At 38.7% G+C, this 19,148-nt stretch overlaps 1 protein-coding gene across 1 annotated transcript; it reads right to left on the reverse strand.

Annotated features, from left to right (window-relative positions):
* Positions 1-786: 786 nt before the first annotated feature.
* On the reverse strand, positions 787-19,055 carry RRH (retinal pigment epithelium-derived rhodopsin homolog). The gene is made up of 7 exons (XM_004426582.3): positions 15,807-19,055; positions 10,327-10,517; positions 8,305-8,404; positions 7,596-7,749; positions 6,513-6,681; positions 3,158-3,336; positions 787-1,909 (listed from the first exon to the last, which is right to left on the reverse strand). The coding sequence occupies exons 1-7, from the start codon at positions 15,910-15,912 to the stop codon at positions 1,795-1,797; spliced, it is 1,014 nt and encodes a 337-aa protein (XP_004426639.1). The 5' UTR covers positions 15,913-19,055; the 3' UTR covers positions 787-1,794.
* Between the last annotated feature and the right edge of the window lie 93 nt (positions 19,056-19,148).

Below are 19,148 nucleotides of genomic sequence, written 5' to 3' on the forward strand. Positions count from 1 at the left end.
TTAATTTGGCCATGGAGAAAGACAAAAAGCTGAAAAGTCCCTTTGGGACCATGCTGAGGAGGGTCATGGAGTTCCAGCTGATGGATTTATCACTTGGCAAGTGATTGAAGGTTTTTGAGCTGAAGATTTTGGGGACCGGAACTTTTTTAAAAAAGATTATTCTAGCTACATATATAATTGATGTATTGATTGCAGTGGAGAAAGGCAGAGGATGAGGAGATAAATTAGGGGATTATTAGAGTAGTTTACCATTCCAAATACACAGAGAATTGAACGTATATAAGACTAATGCCCTGATTTTTCTTAATATGCAGCCAAAGGTGCTAAAGAGACAGTTTACAAAAAGAAAAAATAAAGATAAGAAAGTACAATACGCAAAGATACACAGCCTCACTAGCAGTTAAAGAAATGTGAAATAAAATGAATTTGTTACAGTAAATAGTTTATAGCTTTAAAAAATTAACTATACAGCACTATTAGCAGGAATATGATGGTAAAAGTGTAAGTGCCAATGACAGGGTAAATTAATTCAGTCTTTCCAGAGAGCAAGCTAGCAACAATAATACTGTTTTAATATTTTTATCCAGGAATTCTAGTCTGAAGAAACATTCAAATAGAATAGCCTGTCCCAAAGAAAAAAGGTATTTGTACTAAAATGTTCCCAGTGGTACATCTACGAAACTAAAAATTGTGAAGCAATTTAAATGTCTACTATTTAAACAATGGCATATTATCATGCTCTGCTTAATGGTCATTAAAAATGACAAATGTGAGTATACAAATTCATTCAACATTCAACAAATATTTATTTATTGAGTGCCTACTATGTGCCAGGCAACATGGGTCTACAAGCTAAGGATACATCAATGAAGAAACGTACAGCTAATCAACGGGCGTCAAGTTTCAGTTAAGCAAGATGAGTAAGTTCTAGGGATCTGCTGCACACATTGTACCTATAGGTACCAATACTGTACTGTACACTTAAAACTTTGTTAAGATGGTAGATCTCATGTTAAGTGTTCTTACCATAGTAAAATAAAATTCAGCCAAACAAAAAAGCTAGGGGAAAAAAAGAACAAACATACAAGAACCCCCACTTCAATTAAAGTTAATTGTAGTGACAAATATATGGAAATACATATACAAAAAAATAGTAATTAAAAATGCAAAATACATAGTAATATGAAGAGAGATTATATTGCTATATAAAATATATATGTGCACTGACTGACGTGATTTAGATGCAATAGTGTTTAATGTTCATTTGATTATTTTTGTTAAATAGTACAAGTTAATAGTTGCATTAAAATTTTAAAATTGTGAAATACTAAAAATGTCTTCCATTCTACCTGGGAATATACAACAACTCATTTCAGTAATTATTTGTTGAAGATTATTAACTATTATTATTATCATTAATTTATTCTATCATTAAAATGGCAGTACCTCCACTCTAACAGAGGACCCAGGCTAGTTACCAGGTCATGGATACCTCGTTACCGTGGATACAGTGTAACACATGCCATCAGAGGAAGAAGAGAAGGGGCCTTAGTGTCATGGGCCTGGATTCATCAAAGGAGATGAGCAGTAAGTTTACACATAAGGAAATAGACATTCACTACAGTGGGCCATGTACAAACCCAACTCTAAGCTGCATTTGAAGAATTTACAATCTAATAGGACAATAATCTATGTCTGTATTTGATCTAAATGGGCTCATATTTAAAACCAAATTAAACCATTGCAAAAAAAAAGGAAATAAAATGTTTTGATAATGTATGCTTTCCTCTTATTTCAGATTCTTCCAGAAGCCAATGGGTTTTGAGGTGCATCCATTGGTAAAGCACTCGTCACAGACATTGCTTGGTAAGCCTGACATTTGAACATGGCAAACATTGCCCTCCGAAACCTGTAATAAAAAAGGGAAAACCCAGCATTATCCTATAATGACTGGAACTTTTAAAGCACTTTCAAATATAGCTAAGATGCCACTACTGTCAACTGAATCTCCAAATAAATTTCTGCCTCCAACTTTAACATCTGTTGAGAACCTTTATAAATGTATAAAGTGTATGTTACAGTTAAAGACCAGTTTTGCACCCTTGATTATAAACACTGAAGACATTTAATAAAAATTGACAATTGTACGTTTAAAGTAACACTTCTAATGGCAATTGCAATGATTTATTTATTTGAACTAAGGATGTGTATTTCATGCATCTGTTCTTCTGAGCAAAGGCCAGTTGAGATTAAGAGGAACTTGAGAATGACTGACCTTTCCAAAAGAACTACCAATAGACTCTGAATTAAAAATATGTTCTTTATTCTTCTTATGTCGCCTGTTTGGTCTTGAAAGTTTTTATGCTTCCTCACATACCTGTAGCTAAAGCTGCTCTCCCAAACATGTACAGAAATACATAAGTTTAATAAAAGCAGCACTGGCATTCCAGGATCAGATTGCCTGACCTCCACTGAGATTTTTCTGGTCAAATATGTAAGCACAGCGGATCAGTTCATCCCATCTTTCAGCAGTTAACAGAAAATGAAATAATCTAAGCTTCACTGAGGAGGCAGAAGAAACATCCTTGCTGAGAGTTCCCACAAAGGGAGAGGGGGGTTTCTCTCTATTATCCTGAATGACTACCCACTCCTGAAGCCCTTTATACTTAGCACTGGATTTTTCTCTTGCATTTGAATAATACGTCTTCTTTCTAGTAAATATACAACTATGCTACCTACTTAGGGAGCCCAACATTGCCTTATCTTGTCTGTTTTCTGGTAACAGAACCACACTTTTCTTTGGAAAACCAATTCCATATGTTTTAGTTGGGGTAACCATGTGAACCAAGGTTTTCTTTTCTGCCAGAGAGCCATGGGAGATGAAACTTGCATTTGGGGGTGCTTAGCTAGTAGAACTTGGGTCTTGGGTTGCCTGTGATCATTTCACCACCATGTGGGAAGAGCCTGTCATAGAAATCGAGCCCTAGACATTTAAGATCCTAGATGCTTCTCCAGTTGCATGAGCCAAATAACTTTTACACTAATTTGAAGTGAGTTCCTGTCACTTCCCAAAAAGTCTTAGAACATTAGCCATTGTCTTTTTAACATTCTTTCTGTATCCACTTTTTAATTCAGAAGCATTTCAGACATTACTTACTTTTTATTTGCAACTACATAAATACAGGGATTGTAGAACGTAGAAGATTTTGCAAACAGTGGAGCTATGATGGCCATTGAGGGAGGAATCTTCTTTGGGTCACCGAAAGAGGCCCATAAGCACACAATAGAATAAGGGGACCACGCCACCAGAAACATAAATATCATTATCACAGACATCTGTAACAGAAATCAACATTCACCAAACCCGATATCTAAAATATTTAAATAGCTAATACATCTAAAATTGCATGAAAAATTATCTAGTTTGGAACTTGAATCAGTTTATGTGGTTGATGACATATGGAAAAACTGAACTTTCCCTTCATTGTACTTTGCTTATATGCCTGAAGTCATTCATGGTAACGAGAGCTCATGAGACGGATAGAATGTCACGCACATGTAAAGAATGCCTCCTTCCTTGCCGTGCGCAAGGGGAGAAGACAAAGCTGGCTTTGCTGAGAGGCAGACGAACCCGCTCCTAACCCGTTTCTAGTAATTGTGCTATGGACTGCTGGCACACGCTTTTTTTTCCCACTGTCATTATCTGCCAATCTAAAAAATAACTTTCTAAGTTTCTAAACTCAATCTGGAAAAAAATAAAATCCTATATGGAGCTCAATGAATTATAATACAGACAATCTGAGCTCAATATATAATGTGCACAGGGCAGGTGGTTTGGTAAAGAAGCTCTCCTCGCCTCTCGTTTAAATGACAAATTATAATTTTTACGTTGCTCCCTCCTGATTGTCCACTCAAATTATGGAAAAGAGGTTTAAGAAGACATAAACCCATAAGGACTGAGAATCACAGATTAGACAATAGCTCTGTAAAAATTAAAACTGAGTAACCGTTGGACAAGTGGCAAATTACTCATCAGACATGAGAATGATTTTAAAATAAATATAAATTTTTAAAAAGAGTCAGCCGTAAGGGAAAACCAGATACAGACTAATCCATTTCACAGAACTACAGAAAGTCCCTGGAATTGGAGGCAACAGCTAGCTCTGAATGTGGGGCTGCACGTGGAACTTAAAACAAGAGAACTTGTTGACATCAGCAACAGGAAGCAGGTAGACTTCGGAATCCCCTCTCCACTCAGCCAGGCAACTGCCCTTCCTCTCCTGGAAGAATCCCACAGGGTCAGCGTAAGAGAGGGTCAAGCGGAGGACTCAGGACGGGGGGACACTGGGCTCAACCGAGAGCTGGGTCCTGTACTCAAAAGAGGGTGCTGCACGCTATCCCCCTCCCCTGTGCTGAGCTGGGAGAATACAGGTCGACAGACTTGTACATCCACCCAGGAACGTGAAAGAACGTTCTCCTTGGAAACTGACCAGCCCAGAGGAAAATCCCCCCCAAAAGAAACATCCCAGAGAAAGAGCACGTCCTGAGCTTACAATCAGCTTGTTAGTGCATCACTGTGACATAGTCGGGGACAGTCACTGACCACCAGACATGGAGGACACGCTCACTGACAAGCAGGACCAGAATAGTGCAGGAAGTCAGGGGAAACAAAAGATACGTGATGAACAGAAGGAAAATGTAAATATATACATAATACCATCACAGAAATGAGAGAAGATATCCATCCATTAAACAAGAAGAGGCTGTTGAAAGGAGTATAGAGTATACAGCCACACTTTCATCTATAAAAAATGGTTGCTGTCCCCTCTATAAAAGTGAGAGCAGAATTTTTAAAATGCCACAGGCAGGCTGGAAGATCCAGTCAACCAGGACTGGGCGAGGTAAATGAAGTGAGTGGTGCGAGTGCACGGTCAGATCTTGTCCTCATTTAAAATTTTATATTTTGTTCAATATGGAATTTTTACATTAGATTTTTTTAAATACCGCATTAAATACCTCTCTCTTTTTTTTGATTACTAAGTTTTTTAGTGCCTGCTTAAATTGTACAACCAAGGTTTGAGCCTCACTCCCTTCCCCCAATCCCAGACCTGGACATGGTTGAGGAAAGCTCTCAGAAAGCAGAAACAAAGACAAACAAACAAAAAACAGAGACAATGTGGGAGAGAATATTTAAGCAAATTAGAAGATAAATCTAGGAGATTAAATATCCAAATAAAAGGAGTTCCAGGAAAAGAAAACAGAGAAAATAAAGAGAGAGGTGGGACTCACCAGAGAAATAATGCAAGGACTCTCCCAGAAGGGAAGACCTGGGTCTCCACGTGGAACTCACTCACCAAGTACCAGCACACGGGTAAAAAAAGACCCGCACCAAGGTACATCAGCATGACATGTCAGAAGACGGGAGACACAGAGAGGATCTACAAGCTTCCAGAGAGAACACACAGATCACTACAGAGGGTTGTCACCAGAATGCTGTCAGCCTTTGCAGTCGCAACACCAGAAGCCAGGAGACCACAGAGCAATGCCTGCAAAATTCTTTGAAAATCATTTCTCTATTTAGAATTTTATACCAGGCAGTCAAATATGATAGTAGAATTAAGACATTTCCAGGCACGCAAAATCTTTAAAAAATTACCTCCCTGTAACCTTCTCAGGAATCTACTTGAGAATGTGCTCCACCAAATGAGGGAGTAAACCAAGAAAAAGGAAGATGTGCAATCCAGAAAACAGGTGATCTCACCCAGGAGAGAGGCCAAAGGCATTCCCAGCTGGTGAGGAGGGAGGTCTGAGGAGGCCGGCTTTCCGGCCAGTGGTCTCAGAGAGCAGACGGAGCAAGAGGGCAAGGGTGCCGGGAGGATACTTCCAGGAAAAGGACAAAGTCAATCTAGTCTCTGGTGCATCTGAAAATCCCGAGAGGAGACGGATGCTTCTGGTGGAGTTTAGAGATGAGCTAGTGACAGGTACAGAGAACAGCAGGCAAAGGAAACTACAGCGAGTGAGAGAGAGGGAGCAGAGAGGGGGAGAGAGAGGGAAGGAGGAAGAGAAGGAAAGAGAAAATGAATAAATTATGAACTCCAAGGGGGAAAAGTTGTATAAACAAAGAGATACACATCATAGAACCCTACAGAGATCTGCAGTCAATAAAATTTAGATAATCACAACAGAGTAAAATTGACTCTTCATCTACCCAAATATTGTTAGCATTAAACTGACAAGATGAGGAGAGAGGAAGGTGGGTTGAGAGGAGTAGGAAAGGTTGGCAGGATAAGAGAAATAATCTCCATTGTCCGTAATAGGAAATCAAGACGTAATAGCAAACAAAAACATCCAAGCAGCAGATAAGCACATGGTTTAGAAATAATGGAAGCAAACACCAGAAGGAGGAGCCAGAGAGCAAGAACCGGGGTCAAGGAGAGGCAACTGCGGGGCCAAGGGACCAGGCATGCGTGAAAGCCCCATTACCCAAGCTTCTGAGGATTTCGATGTCGTACCTTTGTTACATCCACCTGATCTGACCAATCTCTGCTGAGGGACTGAGTGCAGTTACCAGCAGTGTGACGCTTCATGGACCGAGTGACGTGGGAATAGCAGTAAAACATCACCGTCAAGGGCACGATGAAGTTTATCACAACAACTGCCATCGTGTAAGAAACAAAAGATCTGAAAATAAGAAAGAGAATCTTGGCCACCCGTTTCATTCCTAAACAGAGGAAGGGAAACGGGATAATTGTTAGAAATAATACTGCACTGTCCAGCAGTCATTACATTATTAAATGGCTTGGGAAGTGTATTTGACTGTTAGTTCATTTAGAGTAGGGACTGGCAAACCATGGCCTCTGGACCAAATCCAGCCTGACGCCTATCTTTGTAAATAAAATTTTATTGGAACCACATTCACTTACTGCATGTTCATTTACATACCGTCATCTGTGGCTGCTTTCACAGGCAGAGTTGAATAGTTTCGACCAAGACAGTCTGGCCTGTAAAGCCTAAAATACTTACTTTTTGACCCTTTACAGAAAAAGTCTGAGATTTAGACATTTTTGTTTTTCTGAGTAATCCTTAATTTCCATTAACAAACTAAAGGATCCTCTTTTCCCTGGTAAATACAGAGGAGCATCACCACCTAGCCAGCAAATCCTTACAGGGACCATGCTCTTGCAGCGTATTCTCAGAAGACGCTTCATCACCACATCACCTTGCAGACATAGAGGGAGTCAGCCTGGGCTTTCTCAGGAACTGCGTGCTGTCTGGCAATGCTAACATTTCCTTTCCCCTCAGGTCCTACCTCTGAGGGGCAAACATCAGAAGGATGCTCTGTAGCCACCCTACTGCCAGAGGAGAGAAAGGAAGGGACAGGGGATGGGGGACTAGGGGAGTGGGTGGCCTTTACTTGCAGACCAGCCTAATTCACTTTTTTCAACTTCATCTCTGCTGGAATCATAGCATCACCACCAAGGGAGCCCTTTGCCACACTCTGTGTGAGAAACTTTCCATCTGAGCTTAAATTGGAAGCGGTGAGAGAATGCTGACATTAGAAGAGTTTGATTACAAAGTGTAGACGTGTCTCTTACGCATCATTTTTCCTCCAGTTTATGGTGCAGGTGGCCCCAGTGGGATCCGGGGCGTAACCAGCCCACCCTGTGATTGGCATTAAAGCCCAGAAGAGGCCATTGACCCAGGCCCCCAGGATCATGCTGGTGTAAGTGCTGGTGGTCATTCTCCTTCCTATTAACAAACATAGGAAATATTAGCTTCATTTGCCAATGATGGAATTCATATCTTCACTTTGTTTTAACTGATTATTCAAAGTTGTTATCAAGCAGATTCTCTACAGAGCACTCTGGTTGACTCAAAGCCTGTCTACATGAATTTACAGTCTGAAAACAAAAAAAAAAGGCATGTAAGCAAAGACCTGAATGATAAAAAGGATCAGCCAGAGGATAAGCAGGGAGAAGTACTTTCCAGGGCCAAGGAACCAGCATTTACAAAGACCCCACAGCGGGAAACGGCTTGGCCAGTACCCCAAATGAGAGGGCCCTCGCCAGAGCTGGAAAGGTAGCCAGGGGCCCAATCACACAGGGCCTTGGAGGCTGTGTTATGAAATTTGGATTTTATTCTAAGTATTACAGGAAATCATTGAAACTTTTGAGCAAGAATTGTCTGAGAAATAAGACTGACCATGACTGCAACCCATTGCATTCATATTTTAAAGTGAACCTGTGTTGAGTGGTCCTTAGGCAAGAAGCGGATCCACTGAGAAGGCAGAGAAGAGTGCCGTACCTGCGTCCGGATGGCAGATGGTCAAGTATCGATCCACGGCCACGACTGTGAGCAATCCAATGCTTGCCATCCCAAAAAAGATATTCAATCCAGCATAAATCTGAAATCAAAAGTGGGAAGAATCCCCCATTCTAAACATCCTCCCAAGAGACATTTACATTTTTATCCCATTGCTAGAATATATTTTTAGATACTTTGAATATTTTTTATTTTACTAATTTTAAAATACATCTTCCATTGTAAAATTGTAACTGGTTTAATAAAGGCATTTATGGAAAGTGTTTTGGGACTTCATTAATTAAAATAAACTTTAAAAAAATTTTTAACACTTAAAGTAAAACTTCTATACAACATACTCTATAATAAGCCATAAATTAGGTGCAATGCATACATATAACCAATAAAAGATTAGTATTCAGAAGACAGACAATTCAATAAGGGGAAAAGACAAACAGAAAATGGGCTATTCATATGAGAGGAAACCTGAATGCTTATGACATAAGAAAAGATGTAAACCATATTACGTATTCAAAAAAAGGCAAATTATAAGATACCATTTTACATCCATCAAAATGATAAACATTTAAAAGTATGACAATCCCAAGCACTGGGGACAATGTGGAGTAACAGAAGTTCTCATAATTGGCATAACCATTTTGGAGAGCAATTTGGCCACACGTGATAAAGTTGAAGACGAACACTCTCTACAACCCAACCATTCCTCTCCTTTGTAGGAGACACGTATAAGAACATTTACGGAAACCCTGTTTGTTACAGAACAACACTGGGAACAAATGCTCAATAACAGGAAAATGGGTAAGTATGCTGTGGTCTGTTCATAAAATGGAATATCACGTAGCAGTTAAAATGAACGACTTACAGCTACATCCATCAACATGGATAAATCTCAAAACCATAGTATCGAGTAATGAAAGGAAACTGCATAATGCAAGCAAAATGATCTTACTTATACAAAGTTTTGAACATTCAGGCAGTATCTAGTTTATGTACATATAAATATGTAGTAAGATAGAAAAACATTCAGGGGACAGAAGGGAATAAGACTGGGGATAGTATGCAATGGCCTTCAATAGTATCTGTAAAGTTTTATATCTTTAAAAACAACTTTAAGCACACATCGCAAAACATTAAGATTTGACAAAACTGGTTGGTGGATACATGGATATTCATTATTCTCTGCTACTATTTTATTTTCTATAATTTTATAGCTTAAAATAGTAAATTATTTAAAAATTAGGCTAAAATACATATTTGCCTACTATTCTAATGCAAATTAATACTAATTTATTTCCTTGTCAGTAAAAATAGATATATTTAATAGCAATTCTCATGGAGGACTTTCCATAGAAAAAAACCAACAACTTGGTAGCTTAACCATATTCCTTAGATATTATGATACAGTCATTAAATATTTCATTGTTTCAAACGCAAACAGTATATTTCTTTTTGAATTTGCAATATTCAATTTTTCACTTTTCTTCTCTAGTTGAATGCTAATTGTTTTGTTTGTTTTTTCCTTTGGGTTGAGGAAATTTTAAAAATATAAAGATGGCTAGTGATTTCATTTCTCTTATTAAAGAATTTATTTCCGGGGCCGGCCTGGTGGTGCAAGAGGTTAAGTGTGCGCGCTCTGCTGCGGCGGCCCGGGATTCGCCGGTTTGGATCCCAGGCGCGCACCGACGCACTGCTTGTAGAGCCATGCTGTGGCGGTATCCCATATAAAGAAGAGGAAGTATGGGCACGTATGTTAGCTCAAGGCCAATATTCCTCAGCAAAAAGAGGAGGATTGGTATCAGATGTTAGCTCAATGTTGATCTTCCTCACAAAAAAAAAAAAAAGAACCAATTTCCCAGTCACTCCTGGAGCGGTTTTCAATAAGTGCACTATATTTAGTATCTAAATTATCTTATTTGATTGAAACTCTTGGGATTTTTTTAGACATTTAAATTTACATCTCTTTAATCTGCTTTATTTTGCTTTCATTCCAAAGATCTGCAATACCTGACATCCTGCATATCCAAATTTCCAGCGTCCATACAGATCTGAAGCAGCAGACATAGGATAGCCAATGCTACTGACCCCTATGTCAGTAACAGCCAGGTTAATGATAATCGCATTTGTGGGTGTCCGAAGTTCCTTGTACTTAATGAAGATGCCCAGAACTATTATGTTGCTGAGAATACTTATTATACCTGAGAACATATACAAAAAAAGTCATATTTGGTTTCATTTGAATTTTTAAAAGTAGAATCAAAATTAAATATTTAAGCCCCTTCAAAAACATAGCAAATCCGTTTTAATTCATTTATTTGAAGAGCTCCAGTGTCCTTAAAACTAGTTTTAACATCTTGACAGCCCTTCTGTGGAAGAAATTAAAACACAACGAATCTGCCAGTTGCATAAACTAGCACTGAAGGCTGGTTTTAATGCCATCACTATTAATCACTTTGTCCCTGAAATTCCTCTCTTCCCTTTCATGATACCACCCCTGCTGATTTCTAGGATATAAGTATGCCCATACCATCTCTTTCGGCAGCTGAACTTCCTTCGCCTCCTTCCTGAGGTCTGAGGCTCTTCTTTAGTTTCCTTTCTCAAGCCCCAACTGTTATTCTGTCCTAACAGCACTTCTGTCACTATTTCCACCCCTGACCCATGCTCATGTCACATCCCTTTTCTCTCAACACATTGCTATTAAACATTTATTAAGCATCTATCAAGCATCTATCATGTGTAAGATCATATGACTGTTTCAATATGTCCAAATCTGAGTTCTTCATCCAACACACACACACCCCTATAGAAGAATGCACACTGCAAGGTCTAGCTACCCAGAGAGGAAGCCGAGCTGGCTTTCAGGTCCACTGAGAAGGCTTACAAGTGATATCACCCTAGTCAAGTTTCCGCAGTCTGGGATCTGACTCTCAGCCTTGCAGGTCCAGAAGCTCAATGTTGTTGGTGCCCCAGAATTGGCGGGACTCAGGTAGATTAAGGACTGAAATTCTTACTCAGAATACCAATAAATTAATTTGCAACGAGAAATATTACTGAGTGAACCAGATGTGCATATTCGCCTGATTAACACTCTCTACATGCTACAAAGGATGCACAAGTTTCCCATCAGCCAGATGAAGGCTATACTAAGTCCTCACGGGGTGGCGGGGGTGGGGTGGGGTGGTGGCGGCGTGTAGCAGTTGTTGGAGAGAGGGAAGGTTTCCAAGTACCAACACACAGAAGTATCAGCAAAGGAGGAAATTCTGTTATATCTTGGCACCTCGGTCAGAACTTCCGTTTAGCATCCTGTTACACTAATCTTCCAGATTCCTGTTCTTCCCCGCTCCATGCTGCTGGCAGAATAAGCTTATAACAACATAGAATTAACCACGGCTCTTCTCCTCCTCAAACCTTCCAATACTCCCCACTGTCTCTGGGATAAAAGTCCACGTGTCCCAACCCAATATTCCAGACTCTCTGCCTCAATCTGTTTTCACCCTCTCTCAGCAAATTTCCACACTTGTCAAACAAGCCCTCCATTCTAGTTATTTATCAAATACACCAGGCTTGTTGTAAATTTTGACTCATATTTCTCCCACTTAGAACACTTTACTCCTTTCATCTACCTATCCAAATACTACCCACCCTTCAAAGTTCTGTCCAAGTTCAATTCTGTCCCAAAGCCTTCCTCACACGATACTCTCTCCTCCAAATTCCCAAAGTACTTGCTTATATTATATTTAATCTTATGTGATGTATGTTATTTAACTCTCATGCATTCCTAGTCTTCCCATGCAGATTTCAGGCTCCTAATGATTTCTATGTTCGAGTATGTGACATATAGATTTATTTACTAAATGGACCACAAAACTCAAATTACTTAATTTCTATTATTCCTGCAAGCATAATTAAGGCACAATGATGGCAAATTTGATGGTTCTTAGGCTCTATTTTTAGCTTCTAGTATTGTAGCATGTGTACAAGAAATACTCCAAAAAACTTAATGAATTAAAGAATCTTTCTGGGCTAACTTAAAATTTGATGATTTAAAAAGTCAGATAAAAACACAGTGCAGGGGCAGGCCCAGTGGCGTGGTGGTCGGGTTCGCGTGCTCCGCTTCAGCAGTCCAGGGTTTGTGGGTTCGGTCCCGGGCGTGGACCAACACACCACTTATCAAGCCATGCTGTGGCAGCATCCCACACACAAAATAGAGGAAGATGGGCACAGATGTTAGCTCAGGGACACTCTTCCTCAGCAAAAAGAGGAGGACTGGCAATGGATCTCAGCTCAGAGCCAGTCTTCCTCAGAAAAAAAAAAATCACAGTGCGGTAAACTGCTGCCTACCAAGCGCGCAACCAGAATAAAGTAACTGTATGTTTGGGGAGGTCTTGGATATAACTGGGGGAATGAAGTAAACAACTCAGCCCTCCTCTTGGTCGGCAGCTGCCTCACGCATGCTGCTTTATTTCCCCAGCTGTAGGCGTTTTCTCGTGAGTACACAACAGATCATTTAATAGTTATATATAAGTTACTTCCCCCTTGGCTTCTGCGGCTTTCCTCCAATCTGTTGGGCAGATCCTTCTTAATCTACTTCCCAGTCTTTCTTTCTTCATCTACCTTATCAAATATGCGCATTGCCCAAGTTTCTGTCCTAGACCTCCTTTCTTTTCACATTCAACACGTACTCTAAGTGATTCCATACATATCCAAGGCTGTATGCTGGTACTTTCCAGGTCAGTCTCATAAAATTCAAACCCATGTGCCCAGCTTTTTACTGGACATCTCTCAAACTGAACCCAGAGACTTCTCCTCCTGCCCCAAACTATTTCTTCCCCTACCTTGGTGAACAGCTTCACCATCTATCCAGGAGCCAAAAAAAGAAACCTGCTTGTCATCTTTGGTGCTCCCTCTCCTTCTCCTCCAATCTCCATATCCAACCATCAATTCTAACTTCCAGCTCTTAAATGCTTCTGCTTTTCCTTTCCCACCCCCTCCTCAGGATCCTTCTTAATCCTTTTTGTGTGTGTGAGGAAGATCTGCCCTGAGCTAACAGCTGCCAATCCTCCTCTTTTTGCTGAGGAAGACTGGCCCTGGGCTAACACCCACGCCCATCTTCCTCCACTTTATACGGGACGCACCACAGCCTGGCTTGACAAGTGGTGCGTCGGTGCGTGCCCCGGATCTGAACCGCCGAACCCCAGGCCGCCGCAGCAGAGCGTGCGCACCTAACCGCGGCGCCACCGGGCCGGCCCCCTGGATCCTTCTTAATCTTGATCACACAGGGGCCTCCTACGTGGTCTCTTAGCTACCACTACAGCACATTTCCAAAATGCAAACTGGATCATGTCATTCAGTGACTCCCTATCACCTTGACAACTTATGTGGTTCTTCATTACCTGGTACGCAGTCATCCTCCTCAGCCTAGTATCTCTCACCCTTCGTTTTACAATTCACCCATAGTCAATTTATTTCAGATCTTTAATTCACCAAGCCCTCTGCCCTCCCAGCCTTAACTGGAGAAAGGGAGAGTGCTCAAATTGGTAAAAGTTTGTTAAGAGCTAAAATCTAAGAGAACTATGAATTTTAAAATGAAAAATCTAAATAGGCTAGTGGTAAAAGTAACAAATGTAGTAAACGCTTTGACTGAATTCTTTTCCTCACAGTTTTGGTTTTGATTTGGAAGTTTAAGTGGGTTTTGTTAAAGGGGGAATCTTAGGGCACCTAAAGAACAATAGACGTTTGAACAAAAGCATAAAGAGCTTAGCCATGCTGCCTTCAGGTATTCCTTGATAAAACCGACCCTGTGGTTTTATGTGAGGGCTCCAAAACCAAAATGCCTGAGTTCAGATCCCGCTGTAGCTACTAAGTAGATGTGTGTGTTCGACAAGTTACGTAAACTCCTCACCTGTATAAATGAGGAAAATAAAATTAATTCACTTAATTAACTTAAGGATGAATTCTTCTGTGTGTGTATTTAGAACATTGCCTGGTATACACCAAGTGTTCAAATAATAACATTAGCAGCTGCAGTAGCAATAATAAGATTACTATAATTATTACTGTTACAGGGATAAGAACCAGAGAGAACATTTTCTCAACAGGAAATTTTCTTCGCATGCTGTTTTTGTAACCAGATCAAAAAAAGATAGCTTTTCTTGGTCATCTGCAAAAAACTAACTAAACCAAAAGTTTGTGAATAAAGTATTTCCATGTAATTGTAATAAGGAGATTTTCTCTTTAAGTAGCATATTGTTTTCTCATTTGGTTGCAACAAAAAAACAATCAAAAAGATAACAGAACTTATCCAGTACTTATCATACAGAAAAGTTAGCAGGTCACTAAAATTTACAAAAATTAACTGAGGAATCACAATTTCTAGCGCAAAATACTATAACTGTGAATTATGGGGAAACTAAGCAACCATAAAGAATAAACTGGGTACAGGAGGATTTGTTATACTTTTCACTCTACTTTTGAATGTACTTGAAAATTTTCATAAGTCAATCCAAAAAATAATAAACCCAACATAATAAAGAGTTACTTCTAAAACTCATTACTGAGCATAAAGTTGGAAATGAAGTGACTGCTCAGTATAAAATTTACACCACAATTCAACCTACACATAGAAAAGATAATCAGAGAACTTCTATTGTCATTTCCCCCATCCCTTTTTTTGGGCCAACAACCCTTCATCTTGATCCAATATATGCATCAATGTGTGTGTATGTGGGGAAAAAGAAACAGACATTTGTCAAACACCTACTGTATGTGTCACTTAGGTGCATTTATGTGTCATTTAATTTTACTCTACACAACAATCGTGACAGGTAGCTTATTCTTACTCCAATCTTGCTCCCTTAAAGATATTAAAAGATGAAATGCAAAGCTCAACAGTTTCCCAACCAGCATTCCAGAATAAGCTGAATGTTCAAACTCTGTCTTCAATGACAATAAACTCTGCTCTCTCTTTTCAAGACTTTAATGTTCTTTCCAGGACCTTCCATCTTAACTAGATTCCACCATCAAAGACAAAACTACGAAAACTATGTATGAGAATAGTAAATGACATAAAAATACATTTTTGCCATGGTACACATTCTTCCCCAATTAAAACTTAATTTGACAATGTAATAACCATTGTATAGAAAACTGTTCTCAGCCCCACTTCACTGCTCTCATACTGTTTATCAAGATTCAAAAAAACTTGTGACATGAACTACCATTAACAATGCTTTCATTTATCCTTCCACCTACATTCTTATTTGATCTTTACAGCCAGGCAATAGAGCAAATATTATCATCCTTATTTACCACACGGGCACCCCAACTCAGAAAGGATAAGCGACTTGCCGAGGATGGCCAACAACAAGGAACTTGAAACATTATCTCTGAACCCATGCTTTTCCTACTGCCTTATGCTGAAAACCTCTGCCATTCCTCACCCATTCGAAAGCAAAATAACTGTTAATGGAGTAATTAAACATCCATACCTGCCATAATCAAGTAAGTTGCAACAATATTGTGTTCAGTCTGTGAAAACACCGAGCCATCTTCATTTTTAGAGTCTGAACTGTTGCCTAAATTATTCCTTAGCATTTTGGAGGGAAGATACTGAGGCAGCCTTCATAATGAGCCTTCAATAATTATGAAATGTTGTCAGAGGCACTTGAGGGAAAAATTTTCAGAACCAATCATTTCCACTTAAAGACCTCAAAGAAGGTCCTTTTCATAGAGGCCCTCCCTTAACAAATTTAATTGGGCTAAAGAGGAAAGGATTTTATTTCCCAGAACATGGGAAAAGCTTATTAGCAAAATAAAGAGAAATACCAAGCATCACAGAGTTTAGCCAATTTGGGCATCAGTCTTATATCTAAGGAGATTATCAAGTATACACACCCCATTTAAACAATAAACCAACTCAGAAAATCAGTGGAGGAGCTGACTTAACTGATTTTTGCTGGAAAACCATTCTGAAATTAAGAGCCAGCCTTAGTCCTCTAAACCATTCAGATTAAGGTCTCTGTTTTCTGTTGACCCTTTCAAGTTTTTCCATTTCAGTCCCTGTTTTCTATAACAATTTTAAAAGAGAGAAAGACGTAATCTCCCTCTGTCATTCCAAATCTCACTCCCCTAAAGGTAGTGTTTGGTGTATACCATTTCTGCTTTTCTTTGCTTATACAAACATATATCCATATAAGGGTTTGAGATTTCCCCCACTTTTTTTTCTTTTAAACAAAAACGGGGAGATATGTATACATAAAATCATTCTGTAACTTGTTTTCCCCTAAAGTCATATCATAAATTCCAGGTCAATAAACCTAAGCCAAACCTATTAATAGCTATAATTTATATTGCATAGCATGAATAAAGCTTGATCTACTTCACAACCCACCTCAGGTAATTTATCCTACACTTTGCTATGCACAAATAATTATCTGATAATAATAATCACAGCATATACCAGCAAAGTATCTGGATTCATGCATTCATCTTGTCAAGTACATGGCAATTCTAATATTCTGGACTATCTTGGTATAATTCCAAGTGGGTTACAATCTACCATGAACATTTATTGTTAGAATAAGATATCCCTACCACCTTTTCCCCATATTCTTTATGTCATGTAATATTATTGAAGTCTGATTCTTCTCCACAGTGAATTTCTTAAAATCAGTAACTTTAAAGAAATGCTAGCTGCACCAAAGTTAAGTGTAAGGATATAACAGAACCACTAGAGGGCTATATTTACCCACTTAATTTAATTCTATAAATCTTACCAGGGCACAGCAAGAAAAGACTCAAGATAATCCTTTACCTCAACTCTCTCAGCTACATATAAACAGAGGTTGAACCAGGTGGCTGCTGTGTCCCAGACCCTACAGCTACCAGTACTGAAATATTTTTAAACGTAAAGTCATACTCCAAAGAGTATCTATACTAAGAAAGTCAACCTCATCAGTATCCCAGCATCAAAATATTTTCCAATGACCCTAAAGCAACAAACATAATACCTAAGTGGAACTCTCCCTTTGAAAAATCTATGGGTCATTGGGTTTGAAATCTTTCTTTTTCTTTTTTTCTTTTGCATTCAGTATGCAGAATAAAACAAAAATTTTTTGTTTGCTTTAGTTCACAGTCCCTTGCTTTTCTGTAATGAATTTTACCTAGTTGTAGCATCCATTTAAATTTTCCAGAAATAATTATTTCTAAGAACTGAAGAAAAATAATCCCCAAGATGGCCTGCTATCTGCTGCAGATAACAGTTTTACAGATATGTGTGTGGTAGGTGCATTCAAAGTACTTTTTCATGCTTCCTCAATGAGTGATACAGAAAAGCTAATTGGGATGAGGCTTAGAATACCAAGAAATACAAGCATATCATATTTACATAGCTCACGATTCTCTAATTTCCTAAACTTCAAGTGGCCTAAAGTCAATTCTCGTTTCATAACTCTTCCTAAATTTTAGGAGTACCAGGAAATATTGCTTGTATTCCATTAAACTGTTTAATTGCTATGGTAACAAGCGCATTCTAACATGATGTAAGCAATCACGTTACTCAGTTAACAACTCAAAAGATTTAATATATGAATAATCATCAAAGTATCTTTTATAACGGAACTCAATGGTACTTACCACAGTACCAAATTCATTAATGCTAGGCTCCCTAACACGTGAACTTGATTCAAAACTAAATGCCCCAAATGAAACCCAGAAAGAACTACTACAAGGAAGAAAAGGGAAAAATAAGATATGGAAATAAAAGTTTAAAGATGGCCAATGACCAAAGATATAGCTAAGGTAGAAGGTGAAATCTCCAAGTGGTCTGTCTACCGTCCTACACACTACTTCCATCGTAGCCATTTTAGACTTTTTTTTTAAATGTTAAAAAATGTGTAGGAACGCTGCACTATTATTTGTCCTGGGGACAACGCCCTCAACCCTCTAGTACTCACTGTCTTTTACAAACCAAGAGTAAAAACCAAATAGCCTCCTTTCCCAAGTTGTAAAAGCACAACCGCTTCTTCTTGTGAAAAAGTAATTTTCAACATTATTTGTTCATCATACATATTTATGACCTAAGTATGTATTAATCCTGCTGCAATTCTATTAATCAAAAAAGTAAAACCCTAAATACTGACATAGGCAATACTATACACTACTCAAACAAGCATTCAAGAGTTAACCCAAGATTAGGTATAGCACGCTAGAAAATTTAAGAGAAGATACAGCAACATCACTCCTGAGCATAAACACACGTGAGGGTAAATGGTCCCATATTTCGGTATTCTATCTTGCTGTCATGTGGCTGCTGATACTATACTAGCAGTGGGGACCAACATCAATTTCATCTGTAACATCCTACCCAGGAATCTGAACATGTGGCAGGCAATCAAATATTTATTTATGGTGAATAACATCTTAAACCTTTAGAGTCCCTTAAAAAAAGTAAAATAACACTCAGTAAAACTTTCAATATTCCGTCTACACTAAATGAAAAACACAAAACATCCTTCAGAAACTTCTTGAACTTTAGTTACCACTAGAACAGAGCTGTTCCAACTTCAACAGATTCATAATCAATACTAAAATTTTCTAATCAAATATTAACTGCAATTAGAGAAACTGCTCTGATTTATGTACTAAGACAAAGGGAAATAAAGCAAATGGTACTGATGTTCTCCTATACAAAAGGCAAACATTTTGAAAGGGAGTGTAAATTTATAAATAATGTGAAAGTACTGCTCCGCCAGCCTATTTTTTTAAAGATCAGTTATATACGTAAACAAATCATTTTTTCTATCTAAAGTCCACTGGGTTTAAGCTTTCGT

This window comes from Ceratotherium simum, chromosome 12 (genome assembly GCF_057802395.1).
Source record: "Ceratotherium simum simum isolate JZ-2026a chromosome 12, ASM5780239v1, whole genome shotgun sequence".
NCBI classification, from domain to species: Eukaryota; Metazoa; Chordata; class Mammalia; order Perissodactyla; family Rhinocerotidae; genus Ceratotherium; species Ceratotherium simum.